Source organism: Trichoplusia ni, chromosome 2, assembly GCF_003590095.1.
Source record: "Trichoplusia ni isolate ovarian cell line Hi5 chromosome 2, tn1, whole genome shotgun sequence".
NCBI lineage: Eukaryota > Metazoa > Arthropoda > Insecta > Lepidoptera > Noctuidae > Trichoplusia > Trichoplusia ni.
The window spans coordinates 2,649,000-2,662,830 of record NC_039479.1 but is presented as its reverse complement, the minus strand read 5'-3'; the positions used below and the strand labels follow the sequence as shown (position 1 = coordinate 2,662,830).

The window sequence follows — 13,831 nt, the reverse complement described above, 5'->3', positions numbered from 1 at the left end:
GAATCCGCGAACAGCGCTCACCACAACCTGATCTTAATTAAATTCTTCTTGTGTAAGACACAATAGTGTTCAGACACTATTGTGTCTTACACAAGAAGAATTTAGTCAGTACATTCAGATGTATTGTCCAATTAAGAAATAAAGTAAGCTTCCAGAGTCACCCCGCCTTAATTCGGTTAGTAAATCTATCAACAATCTGTCAGCACATCAAAGAACCTGGCATTTAGCCATCAGAAAGTTACTCAGCCGAGTTTGATTAATATCTAGAATTTGCTGCTAATTATTTACGCCTAGAAGATCAGCAAGACGTGGCGAAGGCGAAATATGAAGGCCAAGGCAGAAATCGATGGCTGCTCACTGTAGACGCCTTTTACCTCAAAAACTGGGAACATGAGAAAATAATCCAACATAAAATCGATACATGTTTTTAATCTGTAAATTTACAATCCTGTCTATGGTATTTCGTTCTTGTCATTGGTTCGAACCCGTGTTTTCAATCTCAGTCGTAACACATTGCTATTAAGTTCTAAGTCGACTGGCAAAAGTTGTATCTAATCGCAACAACGTCACTTCGTGAGTGACAGTTGTTCTTTTTTTTCGGAAATGTTCAAGAATATTTGAGAGAGAAACGTCACTTAATTTGTTTTGGTTAGTTTGATTTTGACGTCTCAGGTGAAAATTGTTCCTTCTGTTTGTAATAATCAGAAGTAATATTAAGAATTGTACCTGAGTGCAAAATATCTACGGTTATATAGTAATAACGCTGGCCAATACGAGGGGTGACGATTACGAAAGTATGGAAGTAGATCAATTTGCAGTGGACTTGTATGCCGGCGAGGGCTCGCGGCTGCCCCTCATCGACGAATCTGCCACTTTCGGGAACCAGGCGCCGAAAGACAGGTAACATGTGACAAGGAATATTATATTAAATATCATAATAGCGCTGATTCGATAACCAGGTAGTGCGGTGCGCGGTCAGTATCCTAAAAAGGTCAACGCCTAAGCTCTCGAGTTATAAAAAAAGTTTCGCTATGAGCGCACCCACGCAGAAGTATGTTTCTATGGCTTATAATTAATTATATTTATGTTGTTTTTCGACAACCTGGAGCCATTTGAGCAATACTGTTAACTGCTAAGTGGAACCATATTTGGTAGAGAGATTATTAAATTTTAAACATATTGTGACTTCGAAAAATTATGATTTAGAATATATTTTACCAGGTGCTATTATTTTTCTATCCACAAGTTCAAAAGATAAACCAGTGTCTATAGTACCTAGGCACATATTGCATTATCTACTCAGGTCTTAAGAACACCATTTATTAAGAAAACCAAGTAAATTGTTTGTGTCTGGGTACTTCTTTATCTGTTCTGGACAATGTTAAATGATAATTTCACCATGATAATGATGATGACAACAAGTACAGCAGCCAATTAAATCTGTGGTCTTTTGGAGAACAGTCAGGAGCTCCACATCAGAACCGGTGTTCCCAGTGATGCATATCTTCCTAATGAGATAGATAGGAGAACAACATGTGTGTTCTGTTCGGGCTAAATCCGACTGAAACCCAAGTCCGAGACATTCACATGACTTGCATGATTATTTTATTACCATATTAGTTTTCTACGGGCTTCCCCCAAAGTGCACTACAGAGCTTCATTTGCTTGATTTGAATGACTTTTTGACTACCCATTTAATAAAATTTTTATCTCATTAAATTTTAGGGTGAGCAAAGTCGACAAAACTCACAATAATTTATGCATCATTTCTAAATATAGTTATGAATGAATGAATCTTTTTTATTTTTAATGGCTCATTTGCCACTTTTTTATTTTTAAGACGTATGACTCTTTGTGACAAAGAATTTTTTTTTTTAAGTAGGTGTACATGTACTTTCTAATAGTGAAAAATATCTACTAAACTTCTAAATACCCACACAGTCTTATAAAGTGTAACAGCTATAAGCTCATAATGGATGATAAAACAGTTATCTTGTTAATGGTGTTGTCAAATGTGCGTTAAGTACTTGTCCATCATTGGTTCAATGTTGAATGTAGCTTTAGCAATTATCTATAGCTTTGCGAATGGTTATATTTTACTTGTGAAAGCCTTACTTCAACAGAGTTTCTTTTACAAATTACAAGTAGTATAACATAGGTTGATTTGTGTTTTAGTTTCAACCGCAGCTGAAGTAATGCTGTAATTTTTAAATTGTTTACAATGTTGCTTCCAATAATGAGTTAAATAAGTTTTCAATTTATCAGTCTTATCATGTTTACCACTTGTGATACCATAATTGATATAAATTGGACATGATACATCAAATATACCTTATTTAATGTTTACCATACAGTGTTGGGGGACTTAACAGTCTTATTTACAAGTTTTAAGGTCGATTTTTGTAGTGACTCACGACTATTATTTTTAAGTGTTTTCATGCCTGGAAATAATAAGTAAAGGTAGTGTCGCAAAACCTTAAGCAGGATTGACCGAAAGGGATACCTCGGCGCCCGTCGCGCCAGCACGCAAAGGTCAGAGCACGGAACTCGAAGCATATTATCGACGGTCCGCTGTCTATCTATCTGTCAGTCTGCCCGTCCGTGTGTCACTAAGATGTATACCATGAAACGTGATAGTTACATGTTTGAAATTTTCACCAATTTTCACCAAGAAATACTGTAATACATAGGTTTGTGCCGACGAATTTGATGAGTGGCCAATTTTGTCGCAAATTTGTCTTTAGTCAATTTGTACAAAACTTTCATTGCCGATATTACTGACTCGCAGCCGTCCATGTTTTTGTTACTTCAACATAAAATTGTTCTCAGACTGATAGCCATCTTGGATCAAGTGGAGATGCGCGTGGAGCGGCTGCGGCGCGACACGGTCCGCATCGAGGAGGAGCGGGACTCCTTGCTGTCCACCCTCGACAGCATCAAACACTCGGAACTGCTTGGTGATGTGACAGAATGTAAGTACCTATGACGATTGAATGGCGCGTTAAGGCAGGGCCGGAACAACCACGTAGCAACAGTAGCAAAGGCTTTTAAAAATTACTTTTAAAAAGCCTTTGCTTACTTTTATTTTTAAATTGAGGGCTACCCGTACAAGTTGTTTTTTTTACTACTTATACTGCACTACACACAAGTTAGGGGAGGGTATTACAGCAAAAATAACCTGAATAATTTGAGAAACTAGAGCAAACCAAAGAGCCTCGTTAGCCTGATTTGCTACAGACCCTTCGCTGGCTTAATCCGGCACTGCTTTAGGGCGAGTGCTATTATTATACTACTGCAAACGGAAATAATAATTTAATTTACAAATTTTAAAACAAAATATGCTCTGGCGAGCTTAACTCTTCACGTTCGTAGTTTCATAAAAGGACTCGCGTCTTTAGACACTTATCAATACACAAGGCAAATTTTATAAGCGTTTTTCTGAAACTTATATTTTCATTTTTCCACCATAGATTTATGTATTGTTGAAAAAAAGCGTTGAATAGAGGATCAGGTGCAATTGCAGGAAATAAATAGTATTCCATTGATTTGGAAAATATTGTGCAAAGTAATATTTGTTTGTCATACCCTTTTGACATGTTGGTTTTGATCGGCTCAGGCTGTTTAAACATATGCACCCTAAACATGCTGCATCGTGTTTAGGGTCGAGCTAAATCAGTCTTGAATTTTCCTGGCAGATTGTATATTTGTCTAATTAATCCATTGAAGCGTCTGCCATTGCCACTACGTCATTTTACACCCATTCATCTCAGAACCCTCGATAAATCACTCAGTCATCATAATTACATCAGTATAATAAAAGTGTGTTGAAAAGTACTCCCACACGTATTTAAAGACCTCAAGTTACAAAAACAAGTTTCAAGTAATACATTAAGTAAAGTGCAAAAACTTCTGACAAGTTTATTAAAATTAAACACAAAACGCAAAAAGTAACCTATATCTGTCCTCGAGGCTTAAGCTGACATGACTTAAATTAAAATATACCAATATATGTGTGTTACACCACACAAATAAGAATCATATTTTTTTTTCATTACCTACCTTTTTATATACGATAGTCTTTGTTCGGAAGATATTCGTACATTCTCATTTCTAAAGACCAATCCAATGCAGTAGTTTATTTGAGCTTGTTAGGCTTTTTGACTCTATATTTATATTTGACTGATTCGCCACACAATTCTCATCTTTAAAACCCTGACATAATTTGCCTTCATAATGAAGTGTTCAACTGTCTCCTGTATGCTGTCACTGCACTTTGTGACTTAATGCGTAGGTGACAAGGACGACATCACCCGGTACGCGGACCGCATCCTCGCCAGGGCGATGACGGTGGAGGTGGCTGTTCGCACCGACCGGGACGCGCAGCAGGAGGAGGCTTTACACCAGGTATGTTATACTACAGTTCATATTTTAAAGAATTAATAAAACATGACGTCACATCATGATTTATGGATGAGGGTCTAGTGTTGAGTTCTGGGGACCTTGAAATAATATCTGGCGTGGAAGAGAGATGCCTCTACGTTTGTATTGCTCTGTGACGTTTCCACAACCATTATGATATTACTTTAAGACCCTCTGATTTTAGCATCACAGGTTTACCTATGACAGTTGGGATGGGAAAGAAAAATAATGATATTGATAAACGGTGGCAAGAAGTTACCTCTGTAGTTAATTGGTTTATTGAAAACTAGATAATCACCTGTGTACCCTCTTGCTGTGCTCTCTGATTGGTCATTAGATTTATGGTCAATAATAATACGGAACACTTGATCCACAATACATTAAATTCAGCCTTACAGAAGCCAGGGGTGTTCATCATTTAAAGCGAATTCTTCACATGACATAACGCAAGGGGGGAACATCTATGTATAAACGAGTTGCAATTTATGTAATTATCTTAACCACTGATTGTATAGGATAAAATACTGGTTGATTGACGTGAGATCCAGTAGTTACTAATATCAATGGATCTTGTGTATTCTAGCGTGGGAATTTAATTATATTAAGTAATAAAAATATTCATGTCAAACTAAACAAACTACTAATTTGTATCTATAAAATACATTTTCTAGATTGTAGTTTGTTAACTGATACAGAGCTTGAATTAGACTTTTAAAATACTATTAGTTTTTTGTGAGTGTACGTCTTATTACACTAGGACCATTTACCATTTCGCTGCGACGCAGTAGTTTTTTCGGTAGCTGTATGTAGCAAAATACTTTGAATGCAATACAACTGTTAACCTTGACCGGACTGGGTTTAAAAGTCAATGTATTTTTTTGCACGAAAATATGCGTATCGTACTTGTATCGTGTTGTATACGTAGAAAAAGAGTACCGTTATATAGGTTTTATTTTTCATTTCTACAGTTGAAAGTATAATCAGAAAATGTATTTATACCTACTTGGATTTTGTGTGTTCCCCCATACCGCCTAAGACAATGAGTATTTTCGACATTGCTTTTGTTGAATGTTCCTTGCGTTGCATTTTAATACTAGCCTTTGACCTTGCCCAGGGTTTTGTACATAACAAACTCAATCTGCATTCAAAACCTGTTTAAGCTGTCAATTTACCTGATATAGAAGTCAGGAACAAACAGTATTCAATTTAAACAGTATTTTCTGTTCAAATTACGTGTCGAGTTTGGTAAATGAAAATATGAAATGTATACTACTGAGAATGCAGTCAAACTCGATCACAGTACATCTGGTGGGTTGCGTGAGCTTTAATTGTTCTTTATGTAGAAGGCCATTCGCGGGCAACCAGAAAGCGAGCAAGTGACATTGACAGCGGTTTGTGACCGGCCCGAGCAGTTGTCCCGGTCACGCGATTAATGTCACGATGCATCCACCGTGACTGATCCGTCGTTGACAAAACATTACCGAATTACTTAAATTGTTTTGTCTAGAGTTACTTAAACCATTTGTTACGGTATATACTAGTCATATCATAACGAAAAAAGTTTAAACAAAACCTTTTCTTTTTACTTACTTATTACGTGCCCTACTGCTAGGAAAGTCTTCCCCATTAAGTTTCAGAGTAAAAAAAACAAGAACACATCATGGAAATTGAACTCAACAGTAAACAAGGTGGCATTTTTTTATTAAGTCACTATTTACTTATTTACCAAAAAACCTTATGTAACAATCTTATCAATATACGTATAAGTCAAATGCATTTGCAACCTCTTTTATGACATGTATACATATCTCATAGTGTAAGTGCAGGGTGTTGGGCGTTCTGACCAATCAGCTTTCGTCAGTTAATATTTACGGAATATTCCTTTAGTGGTCTGACCTAGTTATTTTCCACGCCTGTGACCAATCAAACAGTAGTTCACTTAAGCATTAAATTTAAATTAACTTTCAATAGTCAACTGTTACTATACAGTATAGTTGTGAAATTCATTATCTTTATTTTTATAATTATCCCATTTTGTATCACTTCTGCTCACAAAGGCTTCCCTCTTCTTTTTCCATATTTCTTTCCCTAGGGCAAGAGTTTTCCAGTCCCTCACGTAGGAGTCGAGCTCATCACAGCATCTACGACTGTGTCCATCACGTAGTATGTAGTTTTGTGGAATCCAGCCTGATGATATCTTGGCCTACCAGTAGGCATTCACAGACATTTTAGACGACTCCCGCAGCAAGGAATTTAATCCTTGTCTCGTATAGGGTTTCACAAAAATTGAAATCACGTGCAAAAAGACACTCAGACTCAGAACAAGCATTCGTGAAACACACAAAGGCTTGTCATACGCGGGGATCGAACTCGCGACACGTCGAGTACAGACGTTTTGGCGTGGTGGCTTCAACCACTCAGTTAGTAGGATTTAATTTAACTATTTTAAAATATCATTATGTTTCGCGACAAAAAAATAGCAATGACATAATTCATTTGTATGAGGGCGATGTCCCGTCTTGCGTACACCCATTGTGTTCGGTCACAGTATTAGCAATTCTGATGTCCTTACACTCCGGCCACAGTATATTATACTAATTGCTATAAGATGACACAATTGTCTGCGCTTTCTATTTGAGAGTAAACAAGCTCATATATTATACTAAGTGCATTTACTGATGTCGAGTGACATTAATTTTCATCGGATTTCAAAAAGGGGGTTTTTATTCGTTTGTACTTTTTTCTTTTTTACTTCAGAATCTTTGACTGGGTGAACAGATTTCGTGCTTTCTTTTTTATTTCACGTGTGATTGCCGTTGGATTTGGCTCAGTAGTTTTTATTTGAAGCCGATTGTATTTGTTCGTTGATATGATAATATTATCTTAATTAGTGATGTGACTAGTAACCCACTATTTTATAATAATTATTTAATGATCGAAAATAACACACAATGACTTTGTTCCCGATAAATTCATTGAATGGAGAAGCAGAGTGGGTGAACGACTGATGTGTAGATTTTTTCCCAAGAGCAAAACCTTAAAAACATCGGAAACAGAAACGCTGTTTTTTTATTGTTGATTATCAATTCACCTCTTTGCTTCCATTTTAACAAAGCTGTAGCCACGACATCGACATCTATAGATCGAGGTTTCGACACCCTATCAAGTCTTATAACCTTGGTTAGATAGTTACCCACGCAACTAACCTGCGCATCTAGATTAAATGTAGGACTCAGTATCAGAGTTCTAGGAATCAATAGCCGAGGCCGAGGAACAATAGCAATCACTTAGAAATAAACAATCTTTAGAATATCCATTCATAATTAATTTGAAAGTGGATTTTTTTAATTGTGCTATACAGCTTCTTGTTACTCTTTGGAATATCGAATTTTGAATCACTAACTCGTAGTTAGTGAGCATGATGATCAATTACCAATCCTTCGTTATATGGGATGAGGCCTTTTGTCAAGGGAGCTACATTTGCAGGCTAGTGTTAAAACAGTACTGGCCGAATACTAAAATCATCGTTATGATATCTCTGTCATTTTAACACCCCGGCACGAAAACATAGACGTGTCAGTCTATCTGACTGTCAGTGGCATCACAGCTCCCGAACGGATTGAGCGATTTTAATTTTAGTTTGTCTTGTATAAAGGTGAATTATGTCCGAATGTTCTTGGACACGTTCGACAAAAAATCGATCGAGTCGCTTAAAGGTTGTGGAGGTCAAAGATGACCGAATGTCTGCAAATATACTCGTGTAGGGATTTAAAAGAAAGGGCACTGAAATAATCCTATTGTCGAGCTGATGAAAACATGATTTGTCCATAAGGTTTGCTGAAGGGAGCTACTATTTTTTAACGTAAAGAGGATAAATAATCATTTCATAGCCTTTTTAAAACGTGTAAGTTGCGTTACAATAAAGGTTTGTTTGTACAACGAATAACTTAGAGTAATTAATACAATGTTTTTTATAACGTGTGTTGCGTTGATTACTTACCAGTGGTAATTAGCAACATTATTGAAATTCCATGGTGTAGCGATGACGTAGGTTGTAATTAGATTAAATTACTGAGCAGCAAAAACTTCGATATATATAAAAAGTTATCTAATTTTTTCTTCTGCCTTCGATACTTGTGTGATTGGACTTGGAAATGTGGATATAAGTATATAAAAGTAATAAAAAATCCTCAATTAAAGATATAAAATTATTTATATAAAACGGTGAAAAATAAACATTTAACAACTCCAGAAGTACTTCCACATCCTTTTTTCTTTTAAGGACTATTTAATTCTACACCCTTACTCACATCACACCTTCCTCCATTAATTCCAGGTGAACATGTACATAGACCAGCTGGTGATGACGGTGCACGACGACGCGGTGATCGCTCACACGCGCTGCCAGACGTTCATGAACGCGTGCACGTCGCAGCCGGACCCGTCCACCGGCACCGACAAGAACTTCGAGTCCGCCATCCTCGGCTGCACCCTCGACGATCAGAAACGAGTCAAGAAACGCCTGCAAGGTCTCCTCGACTACTTCGCTAAACTCAACGTGACCACCTGCTCGTGAGTCGCAGACATGCTTGACAGCATACTTGTCTTTCGCTGAGCGTGACGCTTCGCCTTTATTTGGACAGTGCGTGCGAGGAGGCCGTAGTACACCAGACACCAGACAAACAGTGATACATTGTGTGTGAGCGTTTCTACTGTTTACGAATACTGAATCCATTTTCTTAGTTAAGTCTGTCGTATCGTACGAAGTGGTTAAACTGAAGTGGTATTCAGTATTCGCCTGAATGTCTTTCAATTTCATTCATCGTAATGTTTACAGCTAAGATCTGGTTGCCTAATCATCTATATTAATGTGCTTTGTTACAGTAAACTAATAGGCATTTTAAGTCATTTTTAACACGTTGAATGAGCGATTGAAAATAATGCTTTTATTAAAAATAGCTTTACTTAAACTCAAATATTCACTTGTCCATGTTCACATAACATGATGTAACTCATATGTTATTTTACCTTTAGGCCTGACATTCAACGTGTTACATATGATATCTCGTAAGACACGATGCCCACTTTAACGCCGTTTAGTCATACGCGGCACTTGACTGTTAGCTCAGCCGTAACGAACTCGATAAACGCTCATATGAAATTGAAATGACGTAAATTGAACAACAAGTACACATATGAATGAACATCGTTATCTAGTCTTGCATTTATTTAGGAAATATGAAACTTGGTAACATGATTTTATTTTATATTTACATTAAGAATTTCTTCCTTGTGTCGCGGGAGGTTTCACGAACACTCAAGTCACAGGAAAAAGCACAAGACTTCTAGACTCAGAACAAGTAATTTGATAACCCAAACACAAACTTTAGTGTGATTTTCATGGCATGTACTTAGGTGACAGCCCCAATCGATTTTTTCCATCCGACGGATCGTTTTGCGATTGTGACGAGTTATCCTAAAGCCGCGATATTACTTATCTCGATGATTATATACACAGCTGGATACAGGTCTTCTTCCTGACACATTTTTCTACCTTGTCTCTCATCCAGGTGTTTCTAGCGAACTTAGCTATAGAGCTTAACACAACATCTTTTGTCTACTGACCCAATTTCTTCTAAACAAAAACATATTAAACCATGAGACCAAGTTTTCATATTTTCTTAACACTGAACACATTACATATATCCCTTTAGTACCTAAGACCATATTATTAGTTTTGGATTCGCTCAGACACTACCACTGTTTTAGATCACACTAATTAAAAGCTGATTTAGACGTTGCGAAAACTTCTAACCAATTGCGATACATTGCTGGCGATTATATATAATTTTTGATTCGAGACCTGTTCGACGGCGCAATGTATTGCAACGCATGATATTTCTCGCATCGTCTATCGACGCAAGTGATTTAAACTATTAACGTGATAACAGAAGTAACCAAAGTAGGCCCCTCCTCTCGTCAGGTCCACCGCAGTTAAAGCTTGGCAATTGTGATAATTGTTCATTGTATTTTTATTTTAGACGTTTTACCAAGTGTATAGGAACTTGTTTAAGACTGTGAAGAAGTAAGGCTGCTGTACCATCAAGGATGTTTGTGGATTGTGGAAATGTAACTCTGCATAGTATTTTGTAGAAATTTGAACCTTTTGAACCTTGAGAATAGAGTCCATACTTCTGTATGATATTTCTGCTATGAATCTTTGTTTGTCTAGTCTAGCTGCTTTTAAAAGTTACGCTAAATTCACCAATCGAGCAAGAATCTGATTCTGGAACTGTAACCCTAATCGTAAGGCAATAAGGTCTGAATAACATGTGGTTCAAGTTTTATATAAATGTTTCTTGATAATATGCTGCTTTACAAGTAGTTCTTAAAACTCGTCGAAATTAGAACAACAACTATAAAAAATATGTTCGTTTACACTTAGTGAAGCGTCCAAGTAGTTTGTATTCTTAGTATTTTTTTAATTATTCCATTGTTAGCGATGTGGAATGTTTTGTTTTTTGCGTTTATTCATACGGACCATTAATTATTGTAGTTTACTTGTAAAATATATCCTACTGCCGAAATGATTTATAAACTTGTGTATAATGCTCCACACTGCGTTGCAGTTCGCTGCTTCGATTGTTTAATTTATTCTTAATATGTAAATAGTTTATATAACTAATATTATTATATTATGGTAACATTATGGTTATATCTCTCGGATCCTATTTGATTCTCACGTTCTCATGAAGAATTATGTTTTGTTCCGAATATCCTTGTGAAAGGATTCAATTAAACATATGCTAAGTAAGGCTCTGATCCCTTTAATGTTTAAATAAGACATTGCGATAGTAATACATACAATTGTGCAAACTTATTGCCCTGTCGCGACGTGACCAAGAGCCGTTAATTCTAAGTACTGCATTTGTAGAGGCTTGTGACGTCATCACATGCTAAACCAGGTGAAGACGGATGACTAGTAGTTCTATATCTGTGTACTCTCTCCATAAGGTGTATAACGTAAGTTCTTAATAAATAGTCAAGTTTTTATACGTAGCGAAGTAAATTGCACTGATAATGTATGTGCTATGTGTCTATATACATAAGGTCTATAATAAGTAACTACGGTTTGTGAGGCTGTTATGAGTAGCCCCGCCTACTGCCGCCCCTTGAAGTAATATAGTTGCGGCTGTGGGAGAAAGATGTCGCTCTACTCTGTGTATAGCGCTGTCACGCTTCCACAAGTGGCGGTAGACTCTCTGATCACGAATGTGATTGTTTTAATGAAAATATTCAATTACGAATTACACTTGGGTTTCCTTGAGGTTTAAACAGCTGATTCAAAACCTTGCGAGAACTGGCTTTCAAAATGTTAAAGGCTAGCTAACAGCTATAACTCATGTGATTTAACAAAATATTGACAGCCAATCATAGCGTCTCAAGTCTAAATGATGACAAACTCATGTAAACCCTGATTGGTAATTCAGAAATTGGAGTTTTAGCGTATCGAACATATACATGTAGCTTTATTATTAATGTATATTAAGAACCCTTATCTACTCAAATCCCATCTCTAGTTTAAAACAAACACTGTGTGAGCAGACAGGCACTCTTTAACCGTTTAAGAATTTTAGAAACATCCTGTACTTACTTCATTCAAAATGATGCTCAATTTTTTATCCGAACACAGTTATTTTAAATTGTAAATTATAGTTTCGAAGTATATGTATAGTATAGTTATGAAATATACTATTTTCTATGTGAAACTGTCAATTGTTATCTAGATATAATTTTGTGCTTCCTTCAGCTGCTAAAAGTGTCTAAAATTTATTTTGTTATCGTTCTTGCTTACAAGCATTACTAATATTTGATTCATCACAATGTGTACCGAATTACTAGTCTAATGCCCGTATACTGAAACGCTATTTACTTTTAAAGCGAGTCTCGTGCCGTCTGTGTCGTTTTCATACCTAAAGTTGAGACAGATATACTTTTAAAACATCTTAAAGTTGCGTTCCAGTATTGGGCTAGCGAGCTTATCGACTGTCTTCAGGGTACAATAGATGTCGGCTAAAAGCGAAATTAGCCATTGATTTGATCAAAATAAGTTAAATGAAAGATTTATATTTTGTTTAAATAATTATAATATTACAGTTATTTAATATTTATCTCTTTAAATGTCTTTTAGTCACCTTTGCTATGTCTTATGTTGTCTTTCCTAAGTCTTCTTGATAGTGTACTCTGTACTAAGTACAATCTATGATGTATAATATAAGCTTTGGTCGTAGGTCGCCGTACTTATTGGTTACTACACTGCCTGCTTTACATAATTCTATTTGAAAGGAGGTATGAAAGAATAAAAAAGAAATAATAATAATAATTTGCTACCAGTCTGTTTAGCTCTTAGGACTTTTGTAATAGTGGAAGGGAGATGGCAAACTACATTGCGTCTAGGTGTGTCTCGCTTCCACGCTTTTCTCAATGCGCGCTGTGTATATTATTTTAACCAACGAAAGGCTAAGCCTATACAAATTTTACTAAATTCGAAAATGCAACTTTTGTCTTAAACAAGAAGACACAATAGCACTTGTATTTTCTTTTATACTGCGATTGGCTAAAGAGCTCGTATTAATATTAGCATTTTAATCTAGTGCCTGATTTTTAAACAAGAACTTTAGCGTGGAACATATCCGCTACTGTGGTAATGTAACTGGCCACAAATAATATGACTACAATTTGGACTTCCTTTGTGTAGTCTGTGGGATGCAAAGGTGGAAACATACTAATTAAACGCGAAGCCACGTCACGGCATTCTACTCGTGTCAGTAGGCAAATGCCATCTCAGCAAAGCGTGTTGCAGCATCACGTAGCGTGTTGGTAATGTATCCAGTGTTGACAAGTGGATTCGGGTAGCGTGTTTCTAGTATGTTTCCAACTTAATAAATGTTTTAAACTTCGATTGATAATTATAACCAGCGGATCTTGGTGCCTGTTTTTCGATAAGGTATCCTAAAGTTTAAATATTTTATATTTATTCTCTACCGGACAGCGATATTTTGTCTACTACCTACGCGTACTTTTAGTCACGTTATTTGAAACCAGTTATAAATAAAGACTATCTCGCTTTAGTGCCTAAAATGACTGATAATTATTGACACTTTCACCCTATATGTCTAAATGTGTCGATTGTAAGAAATTTTTCGAAGCGTGTAACGTTTGTCGCATTTTTAAGTTCATTAGCTATTATCGTACGATTTGTAAAGTTATACCTAATGGCGTCATTTAATATATACCATAATGTGAAACATGTGTTTTATTTTATTACACCCCAACAACTAATCTTAATGAAAAAGGAATAAAATAAAATAAATAATTTGAAAATAATTTATTTTTCATTAAAAGAATAGTT

General features: G+C 36.1%; 1 protein-coding gene across 1 annotated transcript; it reads left to right on the top strand.

Moving 5' to 3' along the window:
- Positions 1 to 596: 596 nt before the first annotated feature.
- LOC113503329 (BAG family molecular chaperone regulator 2) lies at positions 597 to 13,727 on the top strand. Its single transcript, XM_026885196.1, has 4 exons — positions 597 to 900; positions 2,830 to 2,972; positions 4,292 to 4,404; positions 8,756 to 13,727. The coding sequence occupies exons 1-4, from the start codon at positions 797 to 799 to the stop codon at positions 8,993 to 8,995; spliced, it is 600 nt and encodes a 199-aa protein (XP_026740997.1). The 5' UTR covers positions 597 to 796; the 3' UTR covers positions 8,996 to 13,727.
- Positions 13,728 to 13,831: the final 104 nt, after the last annotated feature.